General features: G+C 46.0%; 1 protein-coding gene across 1 annotated transcript in view; it reads right to left on the bottom strand.

Moving 5' to 3' along the window:
* NUP88 (nucleoporin 88) overlaps window positions 1–17727 on the bottom strand; it is a 101472-nt gene that overhangs the window by 53151 nt on the left and 30594 nt on the right. Inside the window, exons 3-9 of the mRNA XM_077296505.1 lie at window positions 12807–12932; window positions 6772–6858; window positions 6516–6686; window positions 6097–6283; window positions 2272–2422; window positions 727–825; window positions 533–623 (exon numbers count right to left, since the gene is read on the bottom strand). Coding sequence (XP_077152620.1) covers window positions 533–623; window positions 727–825; window positions 2272–2422; window positions 6097–6283; window positions 6516–6686; window positions 6772–6858; window positions 12807–12932 — 912 coding nt within the window. The remainder of the gene's footprint in view (window positions 1–532; window positions 624–726; window positions 826–2271; window positions 2423–6096; window positions 6284–6515; window positions 6687–6771; window positions 6859–12806; window positions 12933–17727) is intronic.

Genomic DNA, 17727 nt, shown 5'->3' with positions numbered 1-17727 from the left:
GAGTATTCTCTTGTGATAAAGAGTCTGACATATGGTGCTTTTGGTTAAGATATTATACCCATGGTATGTTAAGGGCAGAATTAGATTTGCCAGACACTATGAGCAATAGGAAATATTGTTTGTTCTATGATGTAACCTTATTATATTTTACAATCTTCAATTAAACAAAATTATAAAATAAAAAAACAAGACAAAAGGCGTAATCCAAAACATATGCTGTTCTGTATCCCCTGCATGTACCCTCTTCCCTGGCTCGTAATACTGAATAATAGGTACAGTACCATGAAGAACTAACAGGTACATAGACAAACACATGATCACCATACTGTTAGAAGTTATATCGTACGACGTTAGCAGGTGACAACACAAATGGAGCCTAGAGAAGCTGGAAGAGCAGGAGAATTAACGTTACATGCCACATTAGGTAGCAGTAGTCCTATAAATCTTGTATTGACCTTTAGGTTGTAATAAAACCTTCATACGCAAAATGCACACGGTTGAGCAGCAGACACAGTGCTGCATAATTACGTACTTGCATGGCAGTGGCTTAGTACATAGAATATGCTCCACAAAGCACTTCTGTTCTGCAGCCAATTCTTGTAAACTATCTTTATCCTCTTCCCCTGCAAATACATTTAGAAAGAGTGTAAAAAAATACCAACCACTTAAGCAATGAATATCAATTCTATGAAAGAAAAAAAAAAAAAAAAAAAAACCTATATACACCTGCACTGAGAAACTTCTCCAGTTTACTGAGCCAAGCCAGGCCGACGCTGTGAATGCCAGCCACGTGAGTGCAATGATATCTTGACAAACAAACTGGGTCTAGAATTAAAAACAGAGAGCATTAGTGGCACAAACAATGTAACTTAGGCCGCGGTTTATCATTTGCGGGTTTTTGGTTTTTTTTTTTTTAGGTCACTTTCCTTCCTTGCTTAAATGCTTAAAAAAAGGAGCATGAAGTCAAAAATGGTGTTTTTTTCCTGTTTTGAACAATTTTTGCGACTTTTTTGGCACAAAAAGACACTTCATAAAACGGAGCAAGGGAAAATTATGTCAAAATACATTAGGGGAAGGGGGAACTGGAGTTTGGTAATGATGAATCAGGGTCTAAGAACATTAGAAAAAGATTAGCATTATAAATACACATTCTTCTCAACACCTTTAACCCCTTAATGCCCATTTCTGGACTTCATGACTAGAAACATTTTTGTTTCAGCATTTTGGCTCAAACTTATTTTCTTGTATGCGAATGAGGCCTTGATTTTACATGGGAAATGTCACACTTTAGAAAGTTAAAGGGATATTCCCATCTTTAAGATCCTATCCCAATATGTAGTAGGTGTAATAATAATAATATTAGCAAATACCTCCAAATAAAAATGTAGTATAGTTCTTCAGATTGGCCATGCCGTTTAATCCATGAGCAGGGCATTGCAGTAAATTGGTAGTAACCATGGATACCTATTCGCATAGTGAGTTCGTTAGTTGCTAATGTTCGTAACCATGGATATCTAAGCTCTTGCAGTGCCTGCACATGGGGTAAGCGACAGTAAATCAGAAGAACTATAAATTTTAATTGAAGGGATTTGTTAATATTTACATCTACTACATATTCAGATAGGAATACCCCTTTAAGTTTCTTTTATTCAATTTGGGGGGCTACCAGTGAATACAAACACATTTCCTCCTATTTTACCCTGTACATCTATTATTTATGAGGATATGAGTAAGTGTTGTCATTTTAATACAATATGCCAGTCTTGTGAAACTAAGGTAAATTCAGTGGCCTTTTTTTTTTTTTTTTTTTAAATGCGCTGATTGATGCAAATACTCCCTTAAAGAGGACCTGTCACCAGGTCAAAAGTGGTCAGTATTTGCTCCAGGGCTGTGGAGTCGGTAAGCCAAACCTAATACGAATACTACCATACTACCACTAATCTTCAGTTTGTAATAGTCATGCCAGCAAGAAAACCATTCTAACTGTACATGCTGGGGTAGCAAACAACAGACACCCACGACACACTTTATTATGAGAGGTAGTTATTTTTAAAAATTTTTTACATCTCGTCGGTTTTGATCAGTGGGCGAGAGGTGCGGTGGTAGATGTGGAGACTCCCTTCAATTTCAAAAACAAAGGCTAAAGTGTTCAGCCAAGCGCAGTACCTTTTTGTTTTAGTGATTGACCAGGTCTTAGAATCTGGACTTCACTGAATGAAACTTCTGACATTCTTTGTCAACACAATTCAAGACCACTTTGTAGTAAATTACCTCTGTGTAGCTTAATTGGACATGAGAAATCATTGTTGATGGATTCTTCCTCTTCCTCTGTTGCCAGTTTCAGTGCTAGTTCAAGCTCAACACACTCAAAGACATAGAGGGACGGGATCAGGTCAGAGCTGTAGTTCCAAGACTTGCCAGACTAGATAAATGAAACAGAAGCTAGTGACGCCACAGGAAAGCTATACAGCAAAGTTATACGGAAAACACGTACCTTGTTTTATCTACTTAACTAGTTCAAGCCGGGACCATTTGCACCATTCCTGACCAGGCACATTTTGGTTTTTTTTTCGTACATGGGGATTAAAGAACTAACATTTTTTTCTAGTTTGGTTATTTAAGTTAATTTGCATTTTGTTGGAGGGGGAGGAGGGGTAGAGATACATGAGGTTTCCTTTTTATGTCCCTCTTTTTTGCCATGATTAGGCGATATTCGTGGAGAAAGGAAATAAGTGTCCAATTTTCCTATTTTTTTATGGCCAAAAAGAAGTGCCAAAATGCATTTAAAAATGTGTTCCCCATTCTGTAAAAAAAGATTTATTATCAGACACTTTTTTATGGGGTGGAGATAGTAACAGCAATTTTGACAAGGTCACAAATGTATTTTTCACCAGGTTTTTTCATATATTTTACACATTGTGCCACCATACGGTCATACAAAGTCTTTTGGGGCAATTAAATACTTGTAGTTTCCTCTTATTTCCCTTGTAACTGTGGCAAATACCTCCCGGCTGTATAGGTCTCCTAGATATACAAAGTGGTCATGTGATAAAAGAGGAAGCACTGTCAGTGCTTTCTATTACTGTGCACACGGCACTTTTGCACGGTGTAGATAGTGATTGAGAAGGCAGAGACCGTAATAAAACGATATTGTCTTCACAATGGGGACTCAGCTCCCACAGCCAGACAATTGCATGCTGCTCTGCTACTATGCAGTGACGTTTTAGAACAGATGTTTAAACCGCTCGCATACTGCAATGGCACAAGATGTGCCTGCGCTACCCTCTACTATTCCCCAGACGGATGGACTCTCAAGTTATCCCTATATAACAAGGTCATGCCTTATATGCTGTATTTCAGTGATTCAGATATATTGCGACCTTGTGATAAAGACCCGGGACGGGTCAAAGGGTCTTCCTTATTTTGTCGCTAACCTGTCTTCAACTGGCTCATACGTCTTTACAGTGTACCAATCAACAAAGTATCTTGAATATAATGACTTTGATGAGAGAGCAGTGGGTATTCCTTTCTATAAACCGTTCACGACATATTAAGTATGTCACTGAAGGTGACTTCCCGATCAAAGAAGTATATATACGCCATGGCGATCGCGTGCGCATAGGAGCTGTGAGTGTGCAAGATCGCAACCAGGTGTTCAGCAATCATTACAGCCGACACTCGGCTCCCACTGCCAGGAGCGGTGCCCCCCGCGGCGTCATCACAAGGGCCTGATCCTTGCCATGGTAACACAACGAAGCTACGACAAGCCCAGCAGCGCATGGTCTATCGGGCTTTGTAAGTTACCAGGTATCAAACTGCTGAAAGTTACAATCCCACAGAGGGTCCAAGAAAAAAAAAAAGTTGTGCAAAAGTACCGTATATACCATATTTTTCAGATTATAAGATGCACTTTTTTCCCCAAAAAATGGTGTGTGTGTGTGTGTGTGTGTGTGTGTGTGTGTGTGTGTGTGTGTGTGTGTGTGTGTGTGTGTGTGTGTGTGTGTGTGTGTGGGGGGGGGTGTTGGGGGAAGCGTCTTATAATGCAGATATACCGTACCGTTGCTGCAGGCCAGAGGCTGGGATGAGGGGGTGCCCGGCGGTGCTGCGGAGGTGTCCTGCCGACATTTTGTGAAAGGCCAGAGCCTCCCGCAATTCCATGGTTTCCTGTGCGGTGGACTCCGGGAAAATGGCCGCCGGGGGCCAGTGCATGAGCAGATGGAGATCTCGGCAGAGCGACCGCAGCAGTGCCGGACACCCCCCGCAGCACCGGACACCCCCCTCATCCCAGCCTGCAGCATCACCCCACTCCTGCCTCCTCCAGCAGTGACCCTGGAACCCCGCTTCACCGCAGCCACCACCCCCGGTAAGTAATAAGACGCATGGATTATAAGAAGCACCACCATTTTATTAAAACAAAAAAAATCCTATTATTGTCTTCAAAATTTGGGGTGCGACTTATAATCCGGAGCGTCTTATAATCCAAAAAATACAGTAAATATTTTGTACTCAAAAAAACATCAAACATGCATACATAAAATTTTTCATGACTACACAAAATAACTAAAAAAATAAGTACATATTAGGCGTCATCCGGAACGACCCGACCTATAAAACTGTCATATTAGTTACTCTACCAATGTGATGTGGCACCCTCAAACCATTCCAGCAAAACCTGAACTTCAATATGGCGCTTCTTCCCTTCTGAGCTTTGCACTGTGCCTCAAAATTAGCTTGTGACCACATATGATGTATCTGTGTACTCAGGAGAAATGGAACAACAAATTTCGGGGTAAATTTTCTGCTGCTATCATTGTGAAAGTGAAAAAAAACAAACAAAAAAAAAAAACCTGGGGCTAAAACATTTTTGTGGGAAAAATAACCACTCCAAAGGGCTGTGTGGAGTCTGTAAGCCAAACCACAGACTCCAACTCATTAATTTCTCTAACCGACCCCACAGCACTGCCTCACTACTGAGCATGTACATAAAGTGCAGCACAGATTCATCTCACCTAAAAGCAGAGATCCTTAGATCAGGAACAGAACAGACATTTATAGGTCATTTCATAATTTTCCCAAATTATTAAGAAAACATTTACAGCACATCCTGCATTGTACTACAGGACAATTTATTATACATTTTAGGAGTCAGAGTCGGTCCATTTTGTACCATCCACAGCCCTGCTCACCACACATCTGGATACATTCCTTGAGGGGTCACTTGTGGGTCGGGTGCCTCGACATGACCATTTCATTAAAGTGCGTAGAAGAGTAAAGAGGCACCAACTTTTTGATCTGCAAATATTTGTATGGATGGCCTTCCATATACAACTTCTTATAGGATATATATGGGTGGTGCTCAGCTCAAAGTATAGCATAAATTCACGAAGTAGGAATAGAAATGCAGCACTCACCCACATCTTATGAATTGAAAGTCCATTATTCAACATGATATCATTGCTCACGGCGAGCAGGTAAAAACCTGACACTTCCACGGGTCCATTCTTTCTCCCTTACGTGGGTGCTACATTCAGGGATCTTCTGTGCAGGTGTCGGTGACTTCCGCTCCAGTGACCTCTGGAGTGTGCGCCTATAAGGTGCTCTCCCCACTTCCTCCCTACATAGTCATCGCTATCCACACATGGTTCCTAGCGATGACTGTGCAGGGAGGAAGTGAGGAGAGCACCTTTTCGGCGTGCATGCTGGAGGTCACAGTGACTCGCCGGAGCCTGCGCAGAAGATCCCTGAATGCACAGCCCATAGAAGAGGAAGAGGTATGGACTTTTGAGGGGGCGCAGGCACAAGATTTTGGGTTCATAACTGACGTGCATGGGAGGGGAGTAGTATTATGAAGACAGGGATTTCTTCCAGGCCCAACACACCCTGGAGCCTGGAAGAAATCATTAACATACAGAAAGAATATAACATTTCTCAACAACAAGGCTGTTAATATGAGCCATACAAGTAGGACTAGTTTAACCTTTCTATTACCTGTACGCCCATATTAATAGGTCATATATGGCCCAGTGGTTTACAGATTTCCTTTAAAACTACAGTACCACAACACAGACCATCATGAACAGGTGATGGATTACTTACAGTCTGCTCATCATCCTCTTCACCTTCCAACACCACACAGTGATATAAGAGTCCAGATTCAGTTGCAATCACAAGGATGTTTGGGACACAGGACAAGCAAAGCACCGAGCAAGCATCAAATCCGTAGTTATCCTCTGCAGCAGGGTGCATAAGCATGGGGCCAAGCAGCCTGCCAACATTGCTGTTACTGCAAGAACAAAAACAGGCTGTAAGAATCAGCCAAGCTGACAACTCTCCATATATAAAAATATTTAGGCCTGGTTCAGCCAAGATCTTAAAGGGAGTCCATCACCCCCAAAATGCATTTCAAATCTGTTATACAGTGTTGTAGGGGACTTAGCCTCTAACAGCCATACTAACGCTGTACTTACGATGTGCCACTAGTATAGTGTGGATAAAAACAGAGCAATGCATCTCACCTGCCCTGTAACTGAATGTACATGAGGAACGTCTCTCCATTCTCATATAGTATGTAGAGGGGATATGCAGTATTTTCCTTACTGTGCAGACCAACACCCCTTGACACGGTAACCAACGGGCCAAAATCAAACGCAACAGCGATCTCACCAAGTGATGCCCTGTATGAGCGCCTATAACCAATCGTTAAAACAGCCAGGTTAACCAGATAACACTAATATACTGATATTATACAAGGTGACAATGGTACATACATACCTATTCTGAGGGATTGCTGTCTCCTCATCTGTATTTGAAAGTGGGATCACTTTTTCTGGAGTTAAATGATCATGAAGTTTGTATATCCTGGAAAAAAAGCAATATTCTAAAGTTAATTTCATTGTGGCCTTAATTTACACACACGCCTCTGATTAATGTCTGGAAAAAAGAAAAGAGGGATTTTTGGTACTCACCGTAAAATCTCTTTCTTGGAGCCTTCATTGGGGGACACAGGTAACCATGTTGGATGTATGCTGCTGTCCCTAGGAGGCTGACACTATGCAAAAAAAGGAAAATAGCTCCTCCGCAGTATAAACCCACCGACAGGCACAAAGTACCTCAATTAGTGTTAAAGTAGTAGGAGAAGCAACCAAAACTCAACATATATACCAATCCAACAACAAAGGCACAGTAATGGTACAAACAGTTAGGGAGGGTGCTGTGTCCCCCAATGAAGGCTCCAAGAAAGATTTTACGGTGAGTACCAAAAATCCCTCTTTTATCGCTTCATTGGGGGACACAGGTAACCATGGGACGTCCTTAAGCAGTCCCTAGGGTGGGAAACCGGAAGATTCAAGGAATAAATGGGCTCAGGTCGGTGCAAAAAAACGCCGCTTGCAGCACCTTCCTTCCCAGGCCTGCATCAGACGAGGCATGGTACATACCCTGTAAAAAAAAAAAAAACTTGCAAAAGAGCGCAAAGATGACCAGGTTGCGGCCTTACAGTCTGGAAAGCCAAATCCTGGTAACGAACAGCCTAGGAGGCCCCCGCCGCAGGGCGGAGTGAGCCTTCACCCCCGGAGGAGCTTACACCATCGGAAGAGGCTGTTTGTCCAGAATGCGGAATGCCTCACGGCAATGGAGAAACTAGAAGCCCATTAAGGCAACCTTCAGAGATGATGCGCAGGGCATCAGATTGACTTGGACGGCTGTGACGGAATCCAGCTTGTAGAGGGACTTCTCCAGGGGATGGACTGGAGTGACACAGAAGGAAGATGTCTTCGATAATGAGAAAGGAAAAGGCGACCTCGGGAAGAAAGGAAGGACCAGGCCTGAGAACCACCTTGTCCTGATATAGAATCATGAGCGGGGAAAAGCAGGCCAATGCCGCCAACTTGAAAACTCTCCTGATGGACATAATTTAACAAAGACGAAAACTGTCAAGACAGGAGAAAAAATGTGATGTGTTGAATGGGCTAAACAGGGGCGCGCTGCGGCGCGCCAGAGACAAGATTGAAATCCCATGGGTCTATTGGAAGACAAAAAGGAGGAGCCAGGTGGGCAACTCCTTGAAGAAAACCAAGAAAGAAAGGAAAACTGACATAGGGACCAAACCCTTGGCCATACTCCAGTATTTGTAGGAGATACGCAAGTATGCTGGTTTCCCGGCCCCAATCATGGTCTGAATGACCAGATGGGGAAAAACCAGCCTCTCCCAGGACTATGGCCCCAACGGCCATGCTGTTTAAGTCAGAGACTATGAACTCTGTTGGAATAGGGAAGCTTGAGAGAGGATCTGGACAGCCTGGAAGTTTCCAAGGGGCGTCTATGAACATGTTCACCGGACCTTTCTTGGCCAATCCAAAGTTTACAGGAATATAGGAATCCCTTCTTCCTTTATCACAACTCTCGGGACGAGGGGAGAGACGGAAAAAGAGAGGGCAGATGGAATTGTGACCACGATATTACTAGAGCATCTCAACAGGTGGCTAGCGGGTCCCAAGATCTGGCTACGAACCAAGGAACCTCGTGGTTTATCCAAGGCGCCATGAGGACGACGTCTGAAGAGCCCCACTTCAGCATATATGGATGAAGACAGCGGGGCTGAGCCATTGCCTGCCCGAAGAGAGACCCAGATGGCTCAGAAAATCCGCTGCCCTGTTTTCAACCCTTGGAATGATATGGTGGAAACATTAGGTTCTGTCCCTCGCAGAATCCTTGTTACCACTGTCTTAACTAGTTTGATGCGAGTACCGCCTTAACGGTTTATATAAGCCTCGGCCGTGGCATTGTCTGACTGTATGTAGACTGGCTGGCTCGGAAAGAGAGAAAGCCCGTGACAAAGAGCAGAGAAAATTGCCCTGATCTCCAGGAAACTGACGGGGAGAGAGGCCTCTTGGGCGTTTCGGTGGCCCTGAACTGTGTGACGAAGAAAAAGCGGCTCCTCAAATGAGGAGACTGGCGTTGTTGGTGAAAACCTGCCACTAGAGAGGAAGGAGGAACTTCCTTGATAGGACTGGTGCCGACGGAGTCACCAGGTGAGGGACTGCCTCAGTCTGAGAGGAAGAAGCACAGGATCGTCCGTGGAGACGACCAGAGAGCCAGCTGAAGGAGACTGGCATGGAACTGGGCAAAAGGAACGGTTTCCGAGGCGACAGTCCATTTCCCCTAGAACTCTTATGCAGGACCGTAGGAGCTGATCGCTTTAGAGTACAGAACCCCTAGCAGATGGATGAAACCCTTCTCCTTTGGAAGGAAGATACGGGCTTGGGTTGTGTCGAACCCATACCTAGAAACACCAGGTGCTGAGCAAAGGTGAGGGAGAACTTTTCTCTGTTTATAATCTAGCTGAGATGGACCCGGATACGTAGAGTAAGGGCTCATTCTCACATGCGAGACATACGTGCGAGTCTCGCATGTTAAAACCAAGCTCTGGCGCCGGCACTCCAGAGCGGAGCGTGCGGCTCCATGTATTCCTATGCGGCTGCACGCTCCGCTCCGGAGTGCCGGCGCCAGAGCTTGGTTTTAACATGCGAGACTCGCACATATGTCTCGCAAATGAAAAAGGAGCCATAAACTGAAGACTCTGGTTGCAGTCTCGTCGGGACGGCTCATTGATCAGATTGTTCAAGCAGGGAAATATGAAAAAACCCCTTGGAGAGAAGGATGTCCCTGACCACTGCCATGATGTGAATAGTCTGGGAGCAGAGGCTAGGATGAAGGGAAGAGCCTTGAACTCATAAGGACCCTCCTGTATCGCACAACTTAGGAACCTCTGATGCTAAACCCAAACAGGAATTTGAGGAAAATTCTCCCGAGTCCATGGAAGTGATTACCGAACTTAGTGACATCGTCCTGAAAAGACAGGACCGAATGTGAACAGTAAACCGCTCGAGGACTTAAAAAAAAAACACGGAGGGAGCGGTCCGCCTCCCTTCATGACCAAGAAACAATAGAATAGAAGCCCGAGAACCGTACGTTCCTGGGTACGGGTACGATCACTCCTGTGATTGGCAGGTAAAACTGCCTGAAGAACTCCTGGTGCCTGCGACGTATGTTATTGGCGGGCGAAAATACAAAGGGAAACTTCTTCCTGGGGAAGAAGAACGGTCGATATTGTAGCCGGAAGTCGCCATCTCTCTCGAGATTGAAGCAACCTTTTCCTATTAAAAGGACATTAGGCTTGGACCGGGAAAGCGAGGTGCTTTTCCCGACGGTGGCATTCGAAACGTTTGATCCAGCTTGGATCCAAAAGATCTAGAGTCTTGGAAGGCAAAGCCAGTAAGGCCTGAGAATGCAGAAAATAGCAATGATGTTGCTGGTAGTCGTGATGGAACAATCAGCCGAATCAAAAGGGAGCGGTCACGAGATATTTGCTGGAATGGGCAATCTGATCTGCCAGATCTGGCCTCCCATCCCCTCCCCTAAGTATTCTTGCCCCGATAGACATGAATTTTGACACCCAGGTGTAGGCAAATATGGGACAGAGAGGCGCCAACTGCCTCAAAGGCTGACTTAACCAAGGATTAAATCTACTTATCTGTAGAATCCTTAATAAAGAGATAAGGCTGTCTAGGAAGACGGGCAAGAAGCCGGCGGATCCACCTTAGGGATTCTGCCCATTTATCAAGAAGGCCTGGGCTAAGGGGGTAGAGGATGTGTAGCTTCTTCCTACTTGGGAAGCGCTTTTCTGGGTGTTCCCAATGTTTAGACATAGTCTTGACAAGTTCCCTGTGATCAGGGAAAACTCCGGGGAAGACATTTTTACCCATTTGAGAGTAGCGGAGTGCTCCTGAACAGGTGCCTCGTGCTCCCGTAGGTTCAGGAATTTGGTAATTTGCCAAGATGAGGTTATTGAGCATATCTTGCAACTTTCAGGTCTGGTCCGTATCGGACTAAGACTGGGAATCCATATCCGACCCAAAAACCACCTCCGAGGAGGAGCATGGGATAAGGAATGCGTCCAGGAGAAAGTAGAGGGACCAGCCGGTTCTTTGCTTTGTACCTGTGAAGGTCGCGGTCAGGTGCGTGCGAAATACAGTGAGGTGTTCGTAGCACTGGTGGCAGAAGACAAACATGGAGGAGGAGTGCTCTCATCCCGGGCGTTAGAGGGATTCTCTAAATGCCACTGCTCTTTTACGGATGGCACAAGCATTGCGGATTGAAGGGACAGGAATGGGCCTCCCTGAGATTGCGCATAAGTAATAGACTAGGGCTACATCTGAGGAGAGCTAAGCACTTGTGAAAAGAGAAAATAACCAGTCTAAGCTGGTCCTACCTGATGAAAGAGACGGCTGTCATTGTTCAGGCTGCAGTGTCCCCTGAACCAGTAGGTTAATGATGGACGCCTGTTGTGCCCTTTGGAAGGCGATGGTGGCTGCACGATTCTTCATATGGTTTTGAATCTTCACTCGACCTGCAGACAGAGACACATTATGTCCCCCTGCGGGGGGGGGGGGGGGGGGGGGGGCGTTTCTCGGGAGAGAGTGAGAGAAAAACACTCATTAGGCCAGGAGATGGCGTGGGTATGCAGGAGGCGACCCCTTATTGGCTGGGGCCCGGTAAGGGGCCGTGACTACACAGATCCCGGGAGAAGGCCCCAACACCGGGGGGCTAAATTAACGGAGGACATGTAATTATGAGGGAAATGGCAAGGACTAGCCACCGGAATCAGCCCTGGATCACCTGTGAAGGTGACAGGGGATAGTGTCCTGCCTGAGAGTTGCAATGTGGGTGACACCACACTGCTCGCTCAGCCGCATAATATGGGAAGGCAGGGTGAGAAATTACACCCTGTTTCCCTGAAGCTGTATCTGAAAGGCAAATGGAAAATTTTAATAAAACACAACAATACCTATAAGGAAAAAAGGATTAGCTGCGGATCTGGGAACAGATCCAGGTCCGCCTCCTACAGATACTAAGCACAAACTGAGGTACTTTGTGCCTGTCGGTGGGTGTATACTGTGGAGGAGGAGCTATTTTCCTTTTTTTTGCATATAGTGTCAGCCTCCTAGCAACAGCAGCATACACCCAACATTGTTACCGGTGTCCCCCAATGAAGCGATAAAGAGAAGTCCAATGCCCAGCTGGGAAGATTGTAGAATAAAAAAAAAAAAAAACTGCAACTATCGGATTAACATTTTATAATACAATGTCTTCACATATACAGAAATACTAGTAAACCAACGCGTTTCAGCATTACTCTTTACTCACAGTTTACTTATGAAGGGATCAATCACCACATATACCAGCTGGGACGACAATCACATTACAGCCCTAAGAAAACCTACTAAAAGTAGATTTGTTTTTTTATTTTGTTTAAGATTTTACATTTTCTAGTCATGCAATGTGGGTGGCCATGTAAGAACATTGATACAGGATTTAATCAATTCGGGGACATTGCACTTTTTCGATCATACAAAAACAAAGAAGCATAGGTTTGCTAATATATATTCCTGGTGTCTGATCAGAGACACGATAGATTTTTCATAATAAGAAAAAAAAAAAATTTCACAATAATAAAGATGCAAGTTTTTAGCCTATGACTTGACCAGCTGATCACAGATTCCTCCCCAATCCCCAAGATTGTTTCCAAGTGCCGCTATAACAAGTCCACGCATGGGAATTATCCAAGTCGGTGGACACCTTTTGTCAGCAAGCCGACGCTCCCATTCCTTTTCTGCTCTTCATCCAATTAAGGTTTCTTTTAGTTAACTGTTAATTTAATTTTTTGGGCGTGTGAAACGAAACCGTATCTTTACACCAAAACAGTAGATCAGAACAGTAAGCGAAAAAGGGATCTGATCTGACTTTACCTTATTGTATTATCAGATGTTAGCAGAATCAGATGTGGATTTTGAGTCTCACTAGGGTACCATGCTGCCCGCTTCAGGACCAAGGAGGTGGAACTAGTGAAAATTCTCTCCGCAATAGGGATTGTTCTAAATGGAAAATAAAACAAATATTTAAAAAGATAGTCCACTACAATGCCCCCATCGATTTAAACCTTGTAAAGAAGTATCTCTTGTTGCCATATGTTTATCTGAGTGGCGCTATCGTTGACCAATCAGCATAGGTGACGCGATTGGGATTCGCCACTGATGTCTAGTCAACTTCCAAATTTCCTTGATTTACCCAGGCATGACCCAGTTGCACACACCACCCCGATCGCTCACAGCCCAGGAAATCAGGGTGGTGCGTGCAACTGGGTCATGCCTGGGTAAATCAAGGAAATTCAGAAGTTGATGTGACAAGCAGTGGATGCGAACGGGGTCACGTGATGCGGACCGAGCGGTCAGCGATAGCACCTCTCACAGACACATATGGCAAAAGGTATTTACAAAAATACTTATTTATAAAGTTTAAAATCGATGGGGGCATTATACAGTGGGCACGGAAAGTATTCATACCGCTTTAAAATTTTTCACTGTTTCATTGCAGCCATTTGGAAAAATCAAATAAGTCAATTTTTTTCTCATTAATGTACACTCTGCACCCCATCTTGACTGAAACAAAAAAACAACCTGAAATCACATGGTCATAAGTATTCAGACCCTTTGCTCAGAATTAAGTAGAAGCATCCCCTTTTGAGTTAGTACAGCCAAGAGTCTTCTTGGGAAAGAAGCAACAAGTTTTTCACACCTGGATTTGGGGATCCTCTGCCATTCTTCCTTGCAGATCCTCTCCAGTTCCGTCAGGATGGATGGTGAATGTTGGTGGACAGCCATTTTTCATGTCTCTCCAGAGATGCTCAATTGGGTTTAGGTCAGGGCTCTGGCTGGGCCAGTCAAGAATGGTCACAGAGTTGTTCTGAAGCCACTCCTTTGTTATTTTAGCCAAGTGCTTAGGGTCATTGTCTTGTTGGAAGGTGAACCTTCCGCCAAGTCTAAGGTCCAGAGCACTCTGGAAGAGGTTTTAATCCAGGATCTCTCTGTACTTGGCCGCATTCATGTTTCCTTCAATTGCAACCAGTTGTCCTGTCCCTGCAGCTGAAAAACACCCCCATAGCATGATGCTGCCATCACCATGTTTCACTGTTGGGATTGTATTGGGCACGTCATGAGCAGTGCCTGGTTTTCTCCACACATACCGCTTAGAATTATCAACAAAAAGGTCTTTCTTCTTCTCGTCAGACGAGAGAATCTTATTTCTCATCGTTTGGGAGTCCTTCATGTGTTTTTTAGCCAACTATATGTGGGCTTTCACAGGTCTTGCACTGAGGAGAGGCTTCTATCGTGCCACTCTGCCATAAAGGCCCAACTGGTGGAGGGCTGCAGTGATAGTAGACTTTGTGGAACTTTCTCCCATCTCCCTACTGCATCTCTGGAGCTCAGCCACAGCGATGTTGGGGTTCTTTACCTCTCACCAACTCTCTTCTCCCACAATTGCTTAGTTTGGCTGGACAGCCAGGTCTAGGAAGACTTCTGGTGGTCCCAAACTTCCTCCATTTAAGAAATATGGAGGCCACTGTGCTCTTAAGAACCTTTTTTGTTTTTTTTTTACTCTTTATTGAAAGATTCTACAATATAATAAAGCAGACATATGACATTGCATTGCAAGATCAAAAGTAGTCTAGAAAATCACCTTCCACAATGTCAGAGATAGACTTTCAATGACAAAACAAACAAGTAAAATGAGAACAATAAAACATTAAACATAATGTATTCTCAGCAGCATTGCACCATCAAGCAGAAAGTTCTTTATCAAGGTTTAGGGTATGTAACAGTTCAGGTAATAATAAGTAAATATTCCTAAGTCCACATAGAGCGTCCCATTCATACACTGAAAAAGAAAAGTCTTAGTGGTCATCTCTCGCAGTTGAGGAAAGCAGGATTTTTAGTTGCTTACCGTAAAATCTGTTTCTCGGAGCCTTCATTGGGGGGGACACAGGAACCATGGGTGTATGCTGCTGCCACTAGGAGGCTGACACTATGCACACAAAAAAAAAAAGTTAACTCCTCCTCTGCAGTGTACACCCCACTGACTGGCATTAACCTCAGGTTAGTGAGAAAGCAGGAGGAGACAAACAATAAGGTTGAACCATAACCACAAACATGAGAACTGTAAACGTGAGAAACAGTCATAGAACACAGAACAACAGAAACTGAATAACATGGGAGGGTGCTGTGTCCCCCAATGAAGGCTCTGAGAAACAGATTTTACGGTAAGCAACCAAAAATCCTGTTTTCTCTATCGCCTCTCATTGGGGGACACAGGAACCATGGGACGTCCCAAAGCAGTCCCTGGGGTGGGAAAAACAGACTTCCATCAGGTCAGAGGACTCACCACTGCCGCCTGCAAGATCTTTCTGCCTAGGCTGGCGTCCGCCGAAGCATAGGTATGGACCTTGTAAAATTTGGCGAACGTGTGGATGGAAAACCAGGTTGCCGCTTTGCAAAGCTGTAGGGCGGAAGCCCTGTGGTGCACCGCCCAGGTAGAGTGAGCCTTAATCCCGGGAGGGGGCACTCTGTTCTTGACCCAGTAAGCCTCCAAAATTGCTGTTCTGATCCAGTGAGCAATAGTCGCCTTGGAAGCAGGCAGGCCTCTACGCGTGCCATCAGGAATGACGAAGACAATTAGTCTTCCGGAAAGCAGCCATTCTAGCCAGGTAGATCCTCACTGCCCTGACAAGGTCCAGCTTGTTCAACGATCGCTCCAGAGGATGAGTCGGAGCTGGACAAAAGGAAGGTAGAACGAGAAGGAAGGAAGGAAGGAAGGAAGGAAGGAAGGAAGGAAGGAAGGAAGGAAGGAAGGAAGGAAGGAAGGAAGGAAGGAAGGAAGGAAGGAAGGAAGGAAGGAAGGAAGGAAGGAAGGAAGGAAGGAACCTGAGGATCACCTTGTCTTGGTGAATAACCAAGAACGGAGATCGGCAAGAAAGGGCCGCCAACTCGGAAACGCGGCGGATTGAAGTGATGGCCACAAGAAAGGCCACCTTCCAAGATAGGGAGGTTTCCCTGTCGGTTCTGAGAGGCTCAAAGGGGGAACCCCTCAAAACGTCCAGCACAAGATTTAAATCCCATGAATCCACAGAGGCCCTGTAAGGAGGGACAGGGTGGGCTACTCCTTGAAGGAAGGTCTTAACCTGTGGCCGCGAATCTAACGTCTTCTGAAAAAGGATGGAGAGCGCAGAAACCTGGCCCTTTAGGGAACTAAGAGCAAGGCCCGAATCCAGCCCTGCCTGAAGGAAGGCCAGAATGGAAGGCAGGGAGAAGGACATGGGTGAAACGTGGTTGGACTTGCACCAACAGAAGTAAGCCTTCCAGGTACGATAGTAGATCCTGGAAGACGAAGGCTTCCTAGCCTGGATCATAGTATGAATCACCAGATCTGAAAGGCCGGACGCTCTTAGAACTGCGGTCTCAACAGCCACGCCATCAAACTGAGCGACCGAGAATTCGGGTGGCAGATCGGACTCTGGGACAGCAGATCGGGTCTGTCTGGAAGGCGCCAGGGGGCGTCCGCGAGAAGATTGACGATGGCCACAAACTAAGATCTCCTGGGCCAATCCGGAGCGATCAGAATGACCGGCACCCCTTCCGCCTTGATCTTTTTCAACAGCTTGGGGAGCAAGGGAAGGGGTGGAAACAGATAGGGGCACACGAACTGCGACCAAGGGATGGCCAGAGCGTTGATGCTCACTGCGAGAGGGTCGCGAGACGTGGAGACGAACCGAGGAACCTTCCTGTTCATTCGGGACGCCGTGAGGTCCACGTCCGGAGTCCCCCATCGAAGACAAATCTGATGGAAGACCTCCCGATGCAAGGACCAGTCCCCAGACGCGAGGCCCTCGCGGCTGAGCAAGTCGGCGGCCCAATTGTCCACGCGGGGATATGCACCGCGGATATCACCGGGACCGTTGCCTCTGCCCAGAGGAGGATATTGGATACCTCGGCCAGGGCCAAGGAGCTCTGAGTCCTCCCCCGATGGTTGACATATGCCACCGCCGTGGCATTGTCCGTCTGGATTCGGATTGGTAGACCCCTGAGAATCCTTTCCCAGTGACGAAGGGACAGAAAGATGGCCCGAATCTCGAGGACATTGATCGGCAGAGTTGACTCCTGCGCCGACCAACGACCCTGAACAGTCAGGTGGCGAAACACAGCACCCCAGCCGAAGCAGGCTGGCATCAGTCGTCATCACCTGCCAGTGAACTGGAAGGAAGGACCTGCCCTGGGAGGTTAGAGGTGACGCCAGCCACCAGTTGAGGGACCGCTTGACCCGGGGAGAAAGTCGGATCGGACGATCCAGGGAGAAGACAGACCTGTCCCACTGTGACAGGATGGCCTGCTGAAGAGGTCGTGAGTGGAATTGGGCGAAGGGAATAGCTTCCAATGTTGCTACCATCCTCCCCAGAACCTTCATGGCCAATCGGAAAGAGGGAAACCGAGGACCCTGGAGCAAGCAGACGTCCCGAAGAAGGATGGATATCTTGTCTTCGGGAAGTAAGACTCTGGTCTGACGAGTATCGAAGAGCATGCCCAGAAAAACGAGGCGCTGAGAAGGAATAAGGCAGGACTTCTTCCGGTTGACAAGCCACCCGAAACGGGCTAGGGTGTCGAGGACGATGGACAGACTTTCGTGAGCCTGAGAAAAAGACGGAGCCTTGATGAGGATGTCGTCGAGGTATGGAAATAAAACCAGGCCTCTGACCCTCAAGATGGCTATCAGCGCTGCCATGATCTTCGTGAAAACCCTTGGGGCGGTTGCGAGATCGAATGGCAGGGCGACAAACTGAAA

Source organism: Ranitomeya variabilis, chromosome 3 (genome assembly GCF_051348905.1).
Source record: "Ranitomeya variabilis isolate aRanVar5 chromosome 3, aRanVar5.hap1, whole genome shotgun sequence".
NCBI lineage: Eukaryota > Metazoa > Chordata > Amphibia > Anura > Dendrobatidae > Ranitomeya > Ranitomeya variabilis.
This window is presented reverse-complemented; position numbering and strand designations above follow the sequence as displayed.